Below are 13,586 nucleotides of genomic sequence, written 5' to 3'. Positions count from 1 at the left end.
ACAGTAATATAATAATGGCAATTTGGTATTCGGTGCTGATCAAAATGAAAGAAAGTAATAATGAAATAGTGACCATGGGGATGAGAGTTTAAGGCAAATACCGGAGTGTTTCACGAGCGCGAACCAAATAAAACTTCTCCCTAAGCGAAAGAGGGTCAGACTTAATTACTCGTAAATTGACCAGGATACAGTTTTATCCCGGATAAATATATACGCGGATTAAGATGTGTCATACTGTAGGTTATTATGTCTCCTGTTAACGAACCAGTTTACTACTATCGTGCTCCAAACGTATCCTATACCTATCAATAGATATTTGAATGCTTTGTTAACTAAATTAGTATCATTCCATCATTCAATCGCCTTAAAGAAAATTGCTTGGAGTGCATGCTGACTATAATAAAAATTAAGTCATCCGTAAGTTTAACAAAAGAAGCAATACTATTGTTAGACTGTTGCTATCAAAGATTCAGAAATATTGAAGCATATTTTTATTAATAACATGTATTGCACAAAAGAGAGATTATCTGTCAGTGGTTTTTGGTGGCAGCTGCTGTTATTGAGAATTTGTTTGGTTTGATGTTCGGCTTCATTTCAATTCAGCTACATTTGTTAGACTACTTCATTAGATTTTGGTCTGCGGGTCAATTAATATTTTTGCATATTAGGAACCTACCTACTTCCTATAACCACTTTAGGTTAACCATAAAATGCTAAAACATGTACAATTTTGTAAAACACATTCGTAGTATCCCTACTAAAACAAGCCGCACATTGTTTAAGCCGGTTTTAAACGTTTTCGAGTGGCATCTTCGTTAATCTTTATTGCAGTTGCCATAAGACGCAATCAATTTAATCATTTATTGATAATTTAATTGTCAAATTAATCTTTGTCGTACATGACGAGTAGTTTTATCGACGGGTTGATGAAGGGTTATTACTTGTCGTCAATTTGAAACTAAATGAACTGAGTAACGGAAGAGAGAAACGTATAATTTCGTTGCGTTTTGATGGATCTACCGAACGGCACGACGTTACAAAACGAAAAAGCAATTGATATGAAAACACTCGCGGGTATCGTTAAGTTATTGATGAATACCTAATACCTACTCGTTACCCAACCCTCGTGTGTCCGCGTCGAGAAGAACGTTGCATTCTGTTACAATATTGCAATGACACATGTATATTACCAATGCAGTTTGGTTTTTGTTCTTCAATCAATTTTTTCGTAACAGGTACAGATGACATAATCACACATTCATTAGGTACTCGTATATTCATAACAAAGGGCGACTCTGATTAACACGAAAAATAAATCAATAATAATTATAATTAAATAAATCAAAAATTAGAAAACTCCTGGAGTAACTATTGGACCATGAAACACCTGATGAAAGGTAATCTTCCGATATCACTCAAACGGAAGCTCATGGACATGTGCATACTCCCAGTTCTAACCTACGCTGGTCTTTGACTAAAGCTCAGAAGTCCAAACTCGGGGTTTGCCAACGAGCCATGGAGCGTAGCTCATTAGGTGTCAAATTGGTGGATCGAGTCCGGAACACCACGCTGCACTCCAAAATACAAATCGTCGATGTAGCTCGGAAAGCGGCCAAGCTAAAATGGGACTGGGCTGGTCACGTCTGCCGAATGAGTTGTGGGGAAAAGTCACTACAGAGTGGGAGCCCGAAAATTCGAATCGGGGATCTGGCAGACCTCACCGGCTATGGCGGGATGAACTGGACGCTTTCTTGATACTCGTACTTACATAATCTTGATCACACACACATAACACGAACTTTTGAATATGATGAAATTTTTGCATTACAATTACGTGCTCTTTCGATCCTAATAAGTAAACAAGTGCGAGTCGGACACGCCCATGAAGGGTTCCGTACCATTTATGACATATTAAAAAAAAACACTAGATCTCGTTCAAACCAATTTTCGGTGGAAGTTTTCATAGTAATTAATGTACATCATATATTTTTTTTAGTTTTATCATTCTCTTATTTTAGAAGTTACAGGGTTCCGTTTTTTGCCATTTAGCTGAATCGTATTTTTTTTTCATATTTACCTCCATAATTTTTTTTTTCCAAAAAAATGTTTTGGATAGTACAATTTGAGCTCTTTCATGATACCCCACTTGACCTACTCACTGGACTTTGAAATTTCGCCCTCTCTTCATTTTGGGCATTTTCCATAGTTAATACAAATAAAATAAATAAAACTTTCGAATTGTCTGGGTTAGCGTTGTTCATAACTATTCCAAATTTCGATAGCTTAAGTAGTTTTCGAGATATTTAGCGATGTGACAGACGGACGGACGGACAGTCACACCATAAGGGTTCCTTTTGTACCTTTTTGGTACAGAACCCTAAAACGGAAATAAATTCACCTATACTGTGTACGAGGTGTGAGGAGTGCCATAGCTGGGCGACACACTAATGTAACGTACCTACTTTTAGGCAGTGTTGGCCGAAACGTTCATGCAATTGACCATTAACCATTACAAATTGAACCGTAAAGTGCAAGCGTCCGTCATGTAGGTAGGTTGTTGACATTGTTGCGCACTTATGACACGCGGCCCGATTCGAACTTAAAATACATACAAACATTTGCTAAAGATACGATATGGATTAGATATGTCAGTGTCAAAAGTGACGTTTCATCAAAAATGTCACTTTTGACAATCCATGCCGTATTTTTATAGGAAATTTTTGACGTAAGTATTTGAAAGTTTCGTATCGGGCCTACTGGCACTACTATATAATTTTTTTTATATACCACGACGGTGGCAAACAAGCATACGGCCCGCCTGATGGTAAGCAGTCACCGCAGCCTATGGACACCTGCAACTCCAGAGGTGTTACATGCGCGTTGCCGACCCTTTAAAAACCAACCTGTAAACTCCTTTTTTTGAAGAAGCCCATACTGTAGACACTCGGGAAAACCTCGGAAGGGAGCTCATTCCACAGCCGGAGCGTCCGCGGGAGGAAATTCCTCTTGAACCGCACAGTACGCGACCATTTAGGTTACATACGTAGGTCCCTGTTATGACAGTTCCTTCACGTATCTTTTGATTGGGCTTAATTCAAAAATAATTGAAGAAATAAGTTTATATTTATACCTTATTTTTATTACTTACATGTTACATTTCTAAATAATTTAATGTGCTAAATTTCCAAAAAAATTCGACAGATAGGTACGTCAAAGGTACTATCATTCGACGCGAGATGTATGATGAATGACTAAAATATTGCCAAAACAGATTGATAGTTACCGTTAGGTTAATTATTTTATTGATATTAGGCAGTCAGCTGCAGAGAAAAGATACCCAGGTAGAAGTTTGTATGCACGGGTGGTACCTTTTCTCTACAGCTGACCGTACATATGTATAATTACATATATGTCAAATCGCAGGATCTGAATTGATGCAAACATACTACTCGCATTTTTGCCAGATATTATAATAGATAAGATATAGCAATGGTGCAAACTCGTGGAACATTATTACATTCAAATAAAAATAAATAAATTATACCATACCCCCTATACAGGCTGTTCAGCTTAAGTTTGCTTGCAAAATAATGTGAATAACCATTAACGTCTGTGTGCGACGCGAAATGATGCGAATGAAAACTACTTATTATGCTCTAAGGCTCATTAAACATGTAGTCATTTGCAGCTGAGCTGATCTGAGAAATATTTCAGTACTTTAGATTAGGATCTAAACCTCCTTTGTGATGACAACAACAATAAATTAAAAGTCCCGCACTACAATTATACACACATTGTTGCCTGATGGCAGCACATGTCACGGCAATTGCCTCATTTCTTTAGCACTGCTTAATTAATCTACGTCAGACTGTATATCTAAAATAAAGGGCGACGTTATATTGAAACGTAATTAAACTAATAAATACCTATGTATTTAAAAAATATGGTTACCTAAGTGATGAACAACATATTTACTACGATATACAAATGTAGTGCAAAATTGTTTTCCATTGTATTTTCTGGGAAACGTTTGTATTTGTCATGCTACTTCAACTGAAGCTACTTCAACTTAACATACCTTTTAGTTAAGTCCGTTTATTTTATGTATGTTTTAGTGAGAGCGTTTAAGGAAGTAAGTGTTCATCTCTATATTGTTTGTACCTAACAATGTAACCTATTATCCTGTCGCATACTTCTGTTGTTTCTCCAATAAAAAGAAATAGTAAGATACGTTCGTACGTTTCCGTGAAAATACGATGGAAAATATTATGCACTACATCTGTAACTGCCGATCTTATAAACAATAAACTGTCATTTTCAGCGATCTGTCTTGGCGAAATCTCAGCATATCGTGGAATGCAAATACTAAAATTAGTTGAGTAAAAAAAGTCTCTACAGAGCAAAATTCAGCATTTGTCTTGAGATGCCTTAAAATATCTCCCTTAAATTTCCCTAAAATTAAAAAAATAAATAATATAGATCACGCAGGCTTAGCAACTACTATGTTAAGGCTCCATTGGTCCGTGTTTTTCTCTTACTCGCACTGAGCTGGAACTTGAGTGGATGTGCGTGCTCGGGACCGCGCATATCATGTTTTTGAATATTAATTTGTTGCGAGTTTAAAAAAAACAACAAAGAAACAACTGCTGAGTTCCCTCAAAAATAAAATTGCGTATTTTTAGAAGCGATTTTCATATTTTTTACTTTTGTGCAAAAGTGTGATTTTTTTATCAAGAGAAAGTCAAAAGATCAAGATTCGAATAGCTGAAGTGCATAGAGAAAATCCTCAAGATTGCTAATTAAATCTTTGGCAACCGTATTGTTATCTAAAAAACTCCGCTCTCTGAACCTACGGCAACTTAATAGGTAGTTACATTTCTCATAATCAGCAATTTAATTAAAATTCCAAAAGATTACACTTCGATAACTGTATTAAGAACTGGCTAATTGGATATTGCAAATGTTTTGCAGCATTCAATTGTGGACGAAGATAGTGCAACTCGCAATTAAAAAAAAAACTAAATCGTAAAAACTTAAAACACGATCATTAGACGATTAACGGGGACATGTATGTAGGCACATAATTATAAGCAATGGATATAATCTGCTGTTAATCTTAATTATGACTTGCGATTTAGCTCAGTGACACTATATAGAAATCTTTTGATTTTATTGTATGTCTTTGCTCGTTTGTTCACAAGATTTATTTCCACACGTTTCGGAACATGTGTCATGTTGTAATCAAAAAATAAGAAAAGTTATAAAATTCTTCTGTACTATTAGGGGTCCACGAATTTCGTATTTCGTTAAATAGTTATTTACGATACAAGTGCAGAAAATAGGAAATTCGCAACTAGTAGTGATAAATTAAAACACGACCGAAGGGAGTGTTTTAAATCGACACTAGTTGCGAATTATCTATTCGCACGTGTATCATACGACCTTTTACAGTACATATAGTGCAATTTTTCCACACTAGTGAGATAATTAGCACATTATGTAACTATTTCGAAATTTTAAGGGGACATATTTTATGTACTTTTATACTACATAGTTGGCAAACAAGCATACGGCCCGCCTGATGGTAAGCAATCTACGTAGCCTATGGACGCCTGCAACTCCATAAGTGTTACATGCGCGTTGCCAACGCTAACACTCCGCACCTTCGTTGAGCTCTGGGAACCTTACTCACCGGCAGGCACACAATACTATGAGTAGGGTCTAGTGATATTTGGCTGCAGTTTCCTGTATGGTGGAGGTACGATACATGTGCGCATTTCCTGTTTTTCGCACTTATATCGTAATGTACTGTTAAAATTCTACTTTTCGCTATCTTGACACGAGTGTTTTAATATTATGATTACTGTTACCAATTTAGCTACGTTGATTTTCTTTATCATAAATAGGTGTCCAAATTTCTAAATTACGGAATCATTATACATTAATAATTATTTTTTAATACAGTTGCTCAAAAAGTGCTACTTTACGTAGCTGTTTAGCGTGCGGAAAGTTATGTTGGATTTCGCGAACTTGCTTGTGCTTTTTACTTTTCCACTTGTTCCAATTCATGACTACTATTGATGAGTGTTAATGTTAGTTTCCTTTAAAAGTCGTAATTAACATAAAAACCTACTGTTAATGTAAAAATAATAAATATAAGCATAATTTATATTTTATTACTTGCCTCTCTTCATCATTATAACACGTTTATTTTTTAATATTGAAAATTGAAAAACCGTTCTTAATAAGTTGTCTGAATGGTACGGAATAGCTGCCGAAACGCCTGTCAAAGCAGAGGCGTTTTTTTCTTACTGCAATAATGTTTTAAGTTTCCAAAGGTAACATTTGATATTATTTTCATACACTTTATATATACGATACACAAATAATCGTAAATAACGATACTTGGGTAATAATAGTATAATATTTTATATTTACAATTGTTTCTATCTTGTCGTGAAGTAATGACATACTTTCCGCACTAGCATCGAAATTTACTATTGTACTCGTGTAACGGTAAACGTCAACAGTATATTATGGTTTTTATTTACGCGCGATTCCTCGTCTGTAAGCAATGACACGCGCTGTTGGCCAGGGCAGTAAAAATCATTTTTAATTTATAATCATACCCGTTTAAATTATTCTACACTATATAAATAGATAACCATTTATTTATAGGTAAGGTTTATTAAGAACAATGTATATAATAATATGATATGAACATAAATAAAATGAACTTCTCTGGAGTAGTAGGAAAGCGCAAGATAAAGCACAACAAACTTTTCACTTAACAAACAAATCAGTAAAATGCATGCCACGCTTTATTCGATAGATGTTTAATTACGTCACTCATTTTATAATCAATGTTAAATTAATAACCCCTTCTGTAACTAGGTAATGCTACATGTATACTTATCTAAATACCTACCTATGTACCCAATCTTAACAAAATATATATCCGTATAACTCGGTCAATATATGTATACAAAAAGATAAAAGTTAGTATAAAATTGAACCGCGATCAATCTACATCAGTCATAAGTATAATAAGGACATAAATCCGCGCAGTTCCGGCACAGCGGCCGCGGCCGTGCGGCGCGGGAGCGTAGCTCCTCAAACACTCGCTATGCTCACGCTCCGAGTCTGAGCGTCGCGCCTCGCTACGGCGTTTAATTATTGTTGCCACTGCGTCGATTATTGCGATTTCCTTATGAGGCGCGCAATTTGTTTGATTGCTCGCAATTCCAACTCGATGTTTAAACCATTAAAAATTGTAAGCGCGCTCGCCAACAGCAAGAAATTGCTATGATTGCTGACTACACTTGTGTTTATCGGTCGTTTTGCAACATTGGATCACTCTCGCATTCTCATATCTCACTGTCCCATATTTCTGGAATCTGTACCTTATAACATGGAAGACAAGGCCGTCTTTGGTTTTTTTTTAATAATATGAAACGACGTTGGCACACTGAACTTTATTGTACATATTGCGCGGAAACAAAAACAATAACAAATACCTACTTACAATTCGCTGAATAAGGATAGTATGCGAATTGCTTTTTACCATCTGATAAACGTTTAATAGCTTCCAGTTGAATAGTTGTGTCAGGTTTTTTCCTAGTTGATCTTTGTAGATCACTTTTTTGTATAATTGCAACGTGATTTAAGTATTTAAGTGTGGTGCGACTACTATGAACGATAGTTTTTATATGATTGATTCCGCTTAAGAAAATGCTAACAGGTAGAGATTCTAAATGTTTGAATTTTGATCACTTGGGGTACTATGTTCTACACTGCGTACATACCTAGATGATTTAGGGCTATTATTTACTGATTTCAATGTTGTATGATGAATCAATAGGTAGGTACACATTTCCCGCTACACAAGTAATTTATAATTTTAACAATTAGAAACTACGCACGATCAATAAAGCAATTAAACTCGTTAACATCACACAAGCGAAGGCGTGAACAGGCAAGAATAGCAAATTGACTGATCCATCATCCCCCACCCTTAACATAAACAGCCAAATCCTTACTTAATTTCAGTCACAGAATTCAATCAGAATGTAAAGCTTTGTACCCCTGCGAGTAATGTTATAATGCCTTACATTATCCCCCGGTATATTGTGCTCTTGGATGGAAAACGGCCCATGCGCCTGGAGCCCTCTGAAGACAGGCGACATTATTTCCCCGCGCGCACGCTATTATACCTAACATCCGTCACGGCGACAGAGAAACCTTTAATTATTATCAAAAACATCATTTTCCGCATGTAAATAATTAGGGTTGCCTAAACGGACAAAATCCATTTTTATTTTTAAATACGCGAGAGTGTCGTGGAACACTCGGTTGGAACGAAGTATATATATTTATTGATAAACGTAGTACTGATTAAGTAATAGGATATACGTAAGTAGGTGAAATTAGGATATACTTATTCTCGAGAAAGAATTTAAACAAAAGAGGGCGTGACGAAAAAATCTTACACTTTTTTTCGCCTAACCCCATTCACCAACCGTGCGAGAAGGAGCTTCGTTCCAATAAATTGAATATTAAGTTACCTCTTAATATAAAGAATTACTCATTACCAATTACCGATATTATTTTGTTGGTATTTTGGCCCTTTGTCGAATTAAATTTGATATGTCACACATTTTGAATATATCAAACAATGTCTACGAGTAGACAACTCGAACAACAAATCAGTCATCAGATTCACATCGATTTGATCCACAGTCTGAAGATAAACACCGGTAACCCTTTCAACGCACGTGGCCTCCTCGGCCTTTACACGCATTTCATATTCCTATTCCCATTCTCGTACCTCCGTGTGAGGATTATAATATTGTGCCTCCGATGTTTTCGTATCCTATTATTTCACAGGGTGAAAATGGGCCGCCCGCCACCTAACTCACTCCTGTGACACCCCTAACTTAGATGTGTGATGTACATATAAGAAATGTTGTAAATGTGTGTGGGTTCAATATCTGTGTGTGTTCGTTTCATCAACTGTAAACCACTGTCAACGACTCGTCAAAATAATATTGGCTTAACTCTGAATCCCGTAGAGTAGGAATGAGGAAACTTGATATGCGCACGAATTTAATTACAACGGCGTTACCGTTATTAATGGATTAAAAATATATCAGCACATTGTTATTCACAACCTACTTGCCTACTTTCATTATATGATCGTTTTAGTTAACCGGCGCATGTACCTTTTTATGATCAGAAACAACATTGTTTGATGGTGACACATTGTTACGTATTACAGAAGAGCAGTTATTTATTCTCAAACAAGGGTAGTAGTATCGATGCGCCTGTTCATATTAGGTCATTATATAATACTCGTCGTCGAATAAGAGTAGATTTTGCCAACTACGGTTAGATCACTAATACCATTTGCCCTTTAACCTAAAAAAAATATTCAAGTTTTACTATTAGCCACGTAGATGCTTTAAAAAATTGCGTGAAATTATTCAAAGTTTAATTTCGCAAAGTTTAAATGCCACAATCGTAATGGAAACAAGAACCTCAATATACGTACATAAAAAAACTCATCGGGCAACACAACAAAATACGTACAAAACGTAAAACCATCATGTAAAGATACGCGGAATGCGGACAAAAAAAAACGCTTTTTCACTTACGAGTGCGAGTGTTTCGAATTGCAAATTTGGGGAAAAAAGCGGACAAACTACACTCAAAGTCGAATGCGGCAGCGCGCGATAAGCAAGTGCCGCTTATGCAAGATCACGAATGTAATTGCTCCCTTGTCTGGCACGACACTTCAAGCCCGAGAGGGACACCAGCATCCCGACCCGCGGGAACGAATGGGACAAAACAGAACTAAATCAACAATGCCGTAAGCGACAAAAATGATTGATTGCTAGCCGTCTTGCGCTGAGCTCTATTTAATCACTTTATTCCCTTTTCTCCGTTTGTTGGGATAATTTTGTATTTGTGTAATTTGTATACGAAATGAGCCTCCCTGCGAGGCTGGGTTCATATCCGGTGCCTTCGGTGGCTTACGGGATCCGATTTTGATGTTATCACGTATTACGGTAACCTTTGTTATGATTTATGTTGCGAAGATTACGATGATAGACGTGAATTAAACATGCTCATTGTTCGGTAAAACAGAAGGCAACTTATTTCATTCATTGTATTGTTGTGTATATCTTGGCCTTAGGTAGGTAGGTAATGGATATTTTTTTGTCCGTTACGTACAGTCAGCAAAACTATTAGCTTAGCATCCCAGCATACAAATATGTACGCAGGGGTGCCTCATTGAAACAATCTTTACAGAGTCGAAGATTAAATAATCATCAAGACGATTCTGACGATGCAAAACTCAATTAGGTTGCGTTGTTCTATTACAAAGTTCTGATTTCAACCTTCAAGCGCTGTTAAATACTAGCCTTGAAATACCTTAATATTGCGTTGTCGTCGAAATTATTCAGGTACGGTAACGGTACATATCAGTTAAATCAGAAAATATACCTTACTACAGTATTACTAAAAAAAATACATACCACTCATGTGTCCATTTTCGTAAGGCGAGTAGTCCCCGTTCTCGAGCCGGTGCTTCTTGAAGGGGTGCGGCGGGAACTGCGTGGCCGCGAGAGACAAGCCCACGCCAGACGCGCGTTTCGGAGGTCGACCCGGCCTGGAGCTGCGGACATGGTAGCACGTTACTGCCGAAAGTAACTCTATAAGAACCTATTTACTTTTTGGGGACAACTATCTGTTACAAAGGAGCAAAAAACAGTAGAATTTTAGTTCATAGACTGTTTGCAGAAAATTTTGTATTGAGAGCTGTGGTTGCAACAATGTATGGAACGGCGCCGCTTGGCGCAAAGGTAAAGTGAAACTAAAATGTTTTTACTTCTGGCTACCTCGAGAACAAGTGGGGTGTAACCCCAGGAAAATCCGTGCCAAGCAGCGACTACCACTACGGCCTAAATTTGTTTTATAACACAAAATGAATTTGTTAATAACAAGCTAAAGAATTAATAAAGTACCTAAAGAAAAACTCTAATCTCTTTAATCAATTGTTTCTTTTCTTGTACCTTTTTACTGAGGTGTGCCAATAAAGAGTATTATATCTATCTATCTACAAGGCGTTGCAAGAGAGAAATGTCAAAATAATTATTCGGTGTTTATTTTGCCAAAAATTACCACTAAAGGGTTACTTAAACCAAATATATCTTTGTTGATATATTCTGAACGTGAGAAGAATTATATAGTGTAAGTTTGACAGAGTGCAGAGGCATGCTTGCTCATTTTATCTTACCGATTATTTCTTGTTATCGTTTTACAGGTTGAGTAAAACAATAGGTCAGTTCACTGAATATTTTATTAGAAGATATATCCGTGATTTCTTTATTCTGTGCAATAATTATTTATAAGACTGACTTTTATTCTGATTTGCTTATGCCTACGCATCTGAATTAATTTAAAGAACAGGGTTGTTTGCTCGTTGTTGGTTCCAATAAGTAAAATTTTACATTAATTAATTTCAATTAAAATCCACTTGTAAAAGTCTCCCATGCACCTCCACTTATCTTATAAATCAAGTTTACGCGTGAGGGTGCTCGTAGATTTATTTTTATTTATTTCACTCCCCTAAGATTTAATAGCAAAGATGTCCGCCGCAGTTTCCACAATTTCACGCTTATTGTTTTCCCATCCGTGATTTATGATCCTAATAGACAACAGTATATTCTTGGACGCAATAAAGTTTGTCACCTAAATCTTTGCGGTTAAGCCTATTGGCTTGCTAACGAAATTGTATCATGTAAACAATTCCTTGTGATTCTGATATGAACACAACCAGATTTTTATGGTATTTTACTATACGTAGAGCTTCGTTTTTCTGGTTTTTCTATCCGTTCGGATATCATACACAGGGAACGGCCTAAGGCAGCTCTAGACCGTGTATGCAAATTTTACAATGTAGTGCCTATATAACAAGTTTAGTATATTGGGTCATTAGTACACAGTAATTAACTAGCCTAATGAAAGCGAATCGGCCATAATAAAAAAGAAAAAATGAGCGCACAAGATGAATTGCACGTAATCCGCACTACATTACAACTAGTATCATCACGTTCGGGTAAGTTTGGCAATTATCGGAGGGGCGATGCTGTTATCATAGTATCGCCTTACGCAGAAACTGACTCTCGCCTATTTATTTTTATGTCAGCAACCGTCATTATGAGACACTCCATTAGCTTGGATTGCGGTGCTCGTTTTCGGTTACGCTTTGGGGTGCGATTGTGGTGTTGCGACAATTTTTCCTACTGCAGTACCTAATTCGATAAAGGGTTGCCAAAGGTAACATATATTAATCAATATTCTAGATTTTGTCTAATGTCCTTTTTCCATCATTCTGTCATCTTTGTATAGCCGTATTATATAAAATTTTGCTATATTTTTGAATGCTTTTGTTTTCTATGCGGTTTTAACAACTGTATTTTTATGTAGAAGTACCTACGTACTGTTCTGTTATTTTTTTTACATACATTTATCACTGTTTTGATAGGAATAGTTGATCTGGACTATACTTCCAGCCAGAAAGATCAGAATGTCACGTCCTTGATCAGCATACTACTAACGGTGGACAGGTCACGCCCACCCAGTAGCCGATGCTGTGAACACGGCCTAAGTGTGATCTGTACAGTCGGTAAAAAAACAAAACCGCGATGAAATCGAATATTGAAAGTGTCGAGGGACAGAGATAAGGCGACACGCGCCGCTCCCCGCGGCACTTAGCTCGTAATCTGAATACCGCAAGCTCACTGCGATAAACTGCCATTAAGAAGCGTTCGATTTATTACTGAACGATTCCGCAACGATTTATTGATGAAGCGTATGCGCAAGCGTCTGTTTTTAATGGTTTTAAATACTAAATTTGACAAAAGGTGTCAAATATTATAATAAAGAGGAAACTGTTATTAACCTCTACTTCTAGCTAATACATTGTTTATTGCAATTAACAAATTCAGAAACTTTTGTCACGTGCAATGATGTCAAAAAACTCACTCAATAATATCTGCCGCGGATCTGGCATTTGTAAGATGATAAAAACGGGGTCTTTAATTTGTTTAAAAACAGCAAAGCAATATAAACTGATAAGCGCTTTATAAAAACAGATGTCTAACAAGTAAAAAGAGCGTACCGTACCTATATTACAGTACCTATACTGATCGATTCCCATAAAACATAAGTAAATCGCACTGTGGACTCCCAGCGGCCAACCCCACTGAAACTAACACCGTGGATGGCAGATAGTTTTTTGCTTTCTGTTATATTTGCCTGGCAATATTCATCACTCACCGCGTGTCACTGATCAAATAGCACCCCAAAAGAGTCCCCAGATATTTCTGTCAGATATATGTTTGATATAGTTTAATATGCCACAAAAATATTGTTTGATTTAACGTTAACGTTTCAAAGTAAAATTAAATTCGTAAACTTAATAGAAAGTCTCAATAAATTTGAGTTTGAATATCAAATGCCTCGATACACTTTTTACTTAAAAGGCGCCACGTGAAACGATTGGAAACATGAACAAAGTC

The 13,586-nt window shown here is 36.5% G+C and overlaps 1 protein-coding gene across 8 annotated transcripts in view; it reads right to left on the bottom strand.

Moving 5' to 3' along the window:
• The window catches only part of LOC133534734 (dachshund homolog 1), a 181,446-nt gene that overhangs the window by 90,483 nt on the left and 77,377 nt on the right, over positions 1-13,586 (bottom strand). For 6 of the 8 annotated variants that reach the window (XM_061873978.1, XM_061873980.1, XM_061873983.1 and 3 more), the window contains one exon: positions 10,539-10,678. In XM_061873978.1, coding sequence (XP_061729962.1) covers positions 10,539-10,678 — 140 coding nt within the window. The remainder of the gene's footprint in view (positions 1-10,538; positions 10,679-13,586) is intronic. The other 2 variants (XM_061873981.1, XM_061873984.1) reach the window with 1 other exon arrangement.

The sequence above is a fragment of the Cydia pomonella genome, chromosome 2 (assembly GCF_033807575.1).
Source record: "Cydia pomonella isolate Wapato2018A chromosome 2, ilCydPomo1, whole genome shotgun sequence".
Lineage (NCBI taxonomy): Eukaryota > Metazoa > Arthropoda > Insecta > Lepidoptera > Tortricidae > Cydia > Cydia pomonella.
This window is presented reverse-complemented; position numbering and strand designations above follow the sequence as displayed.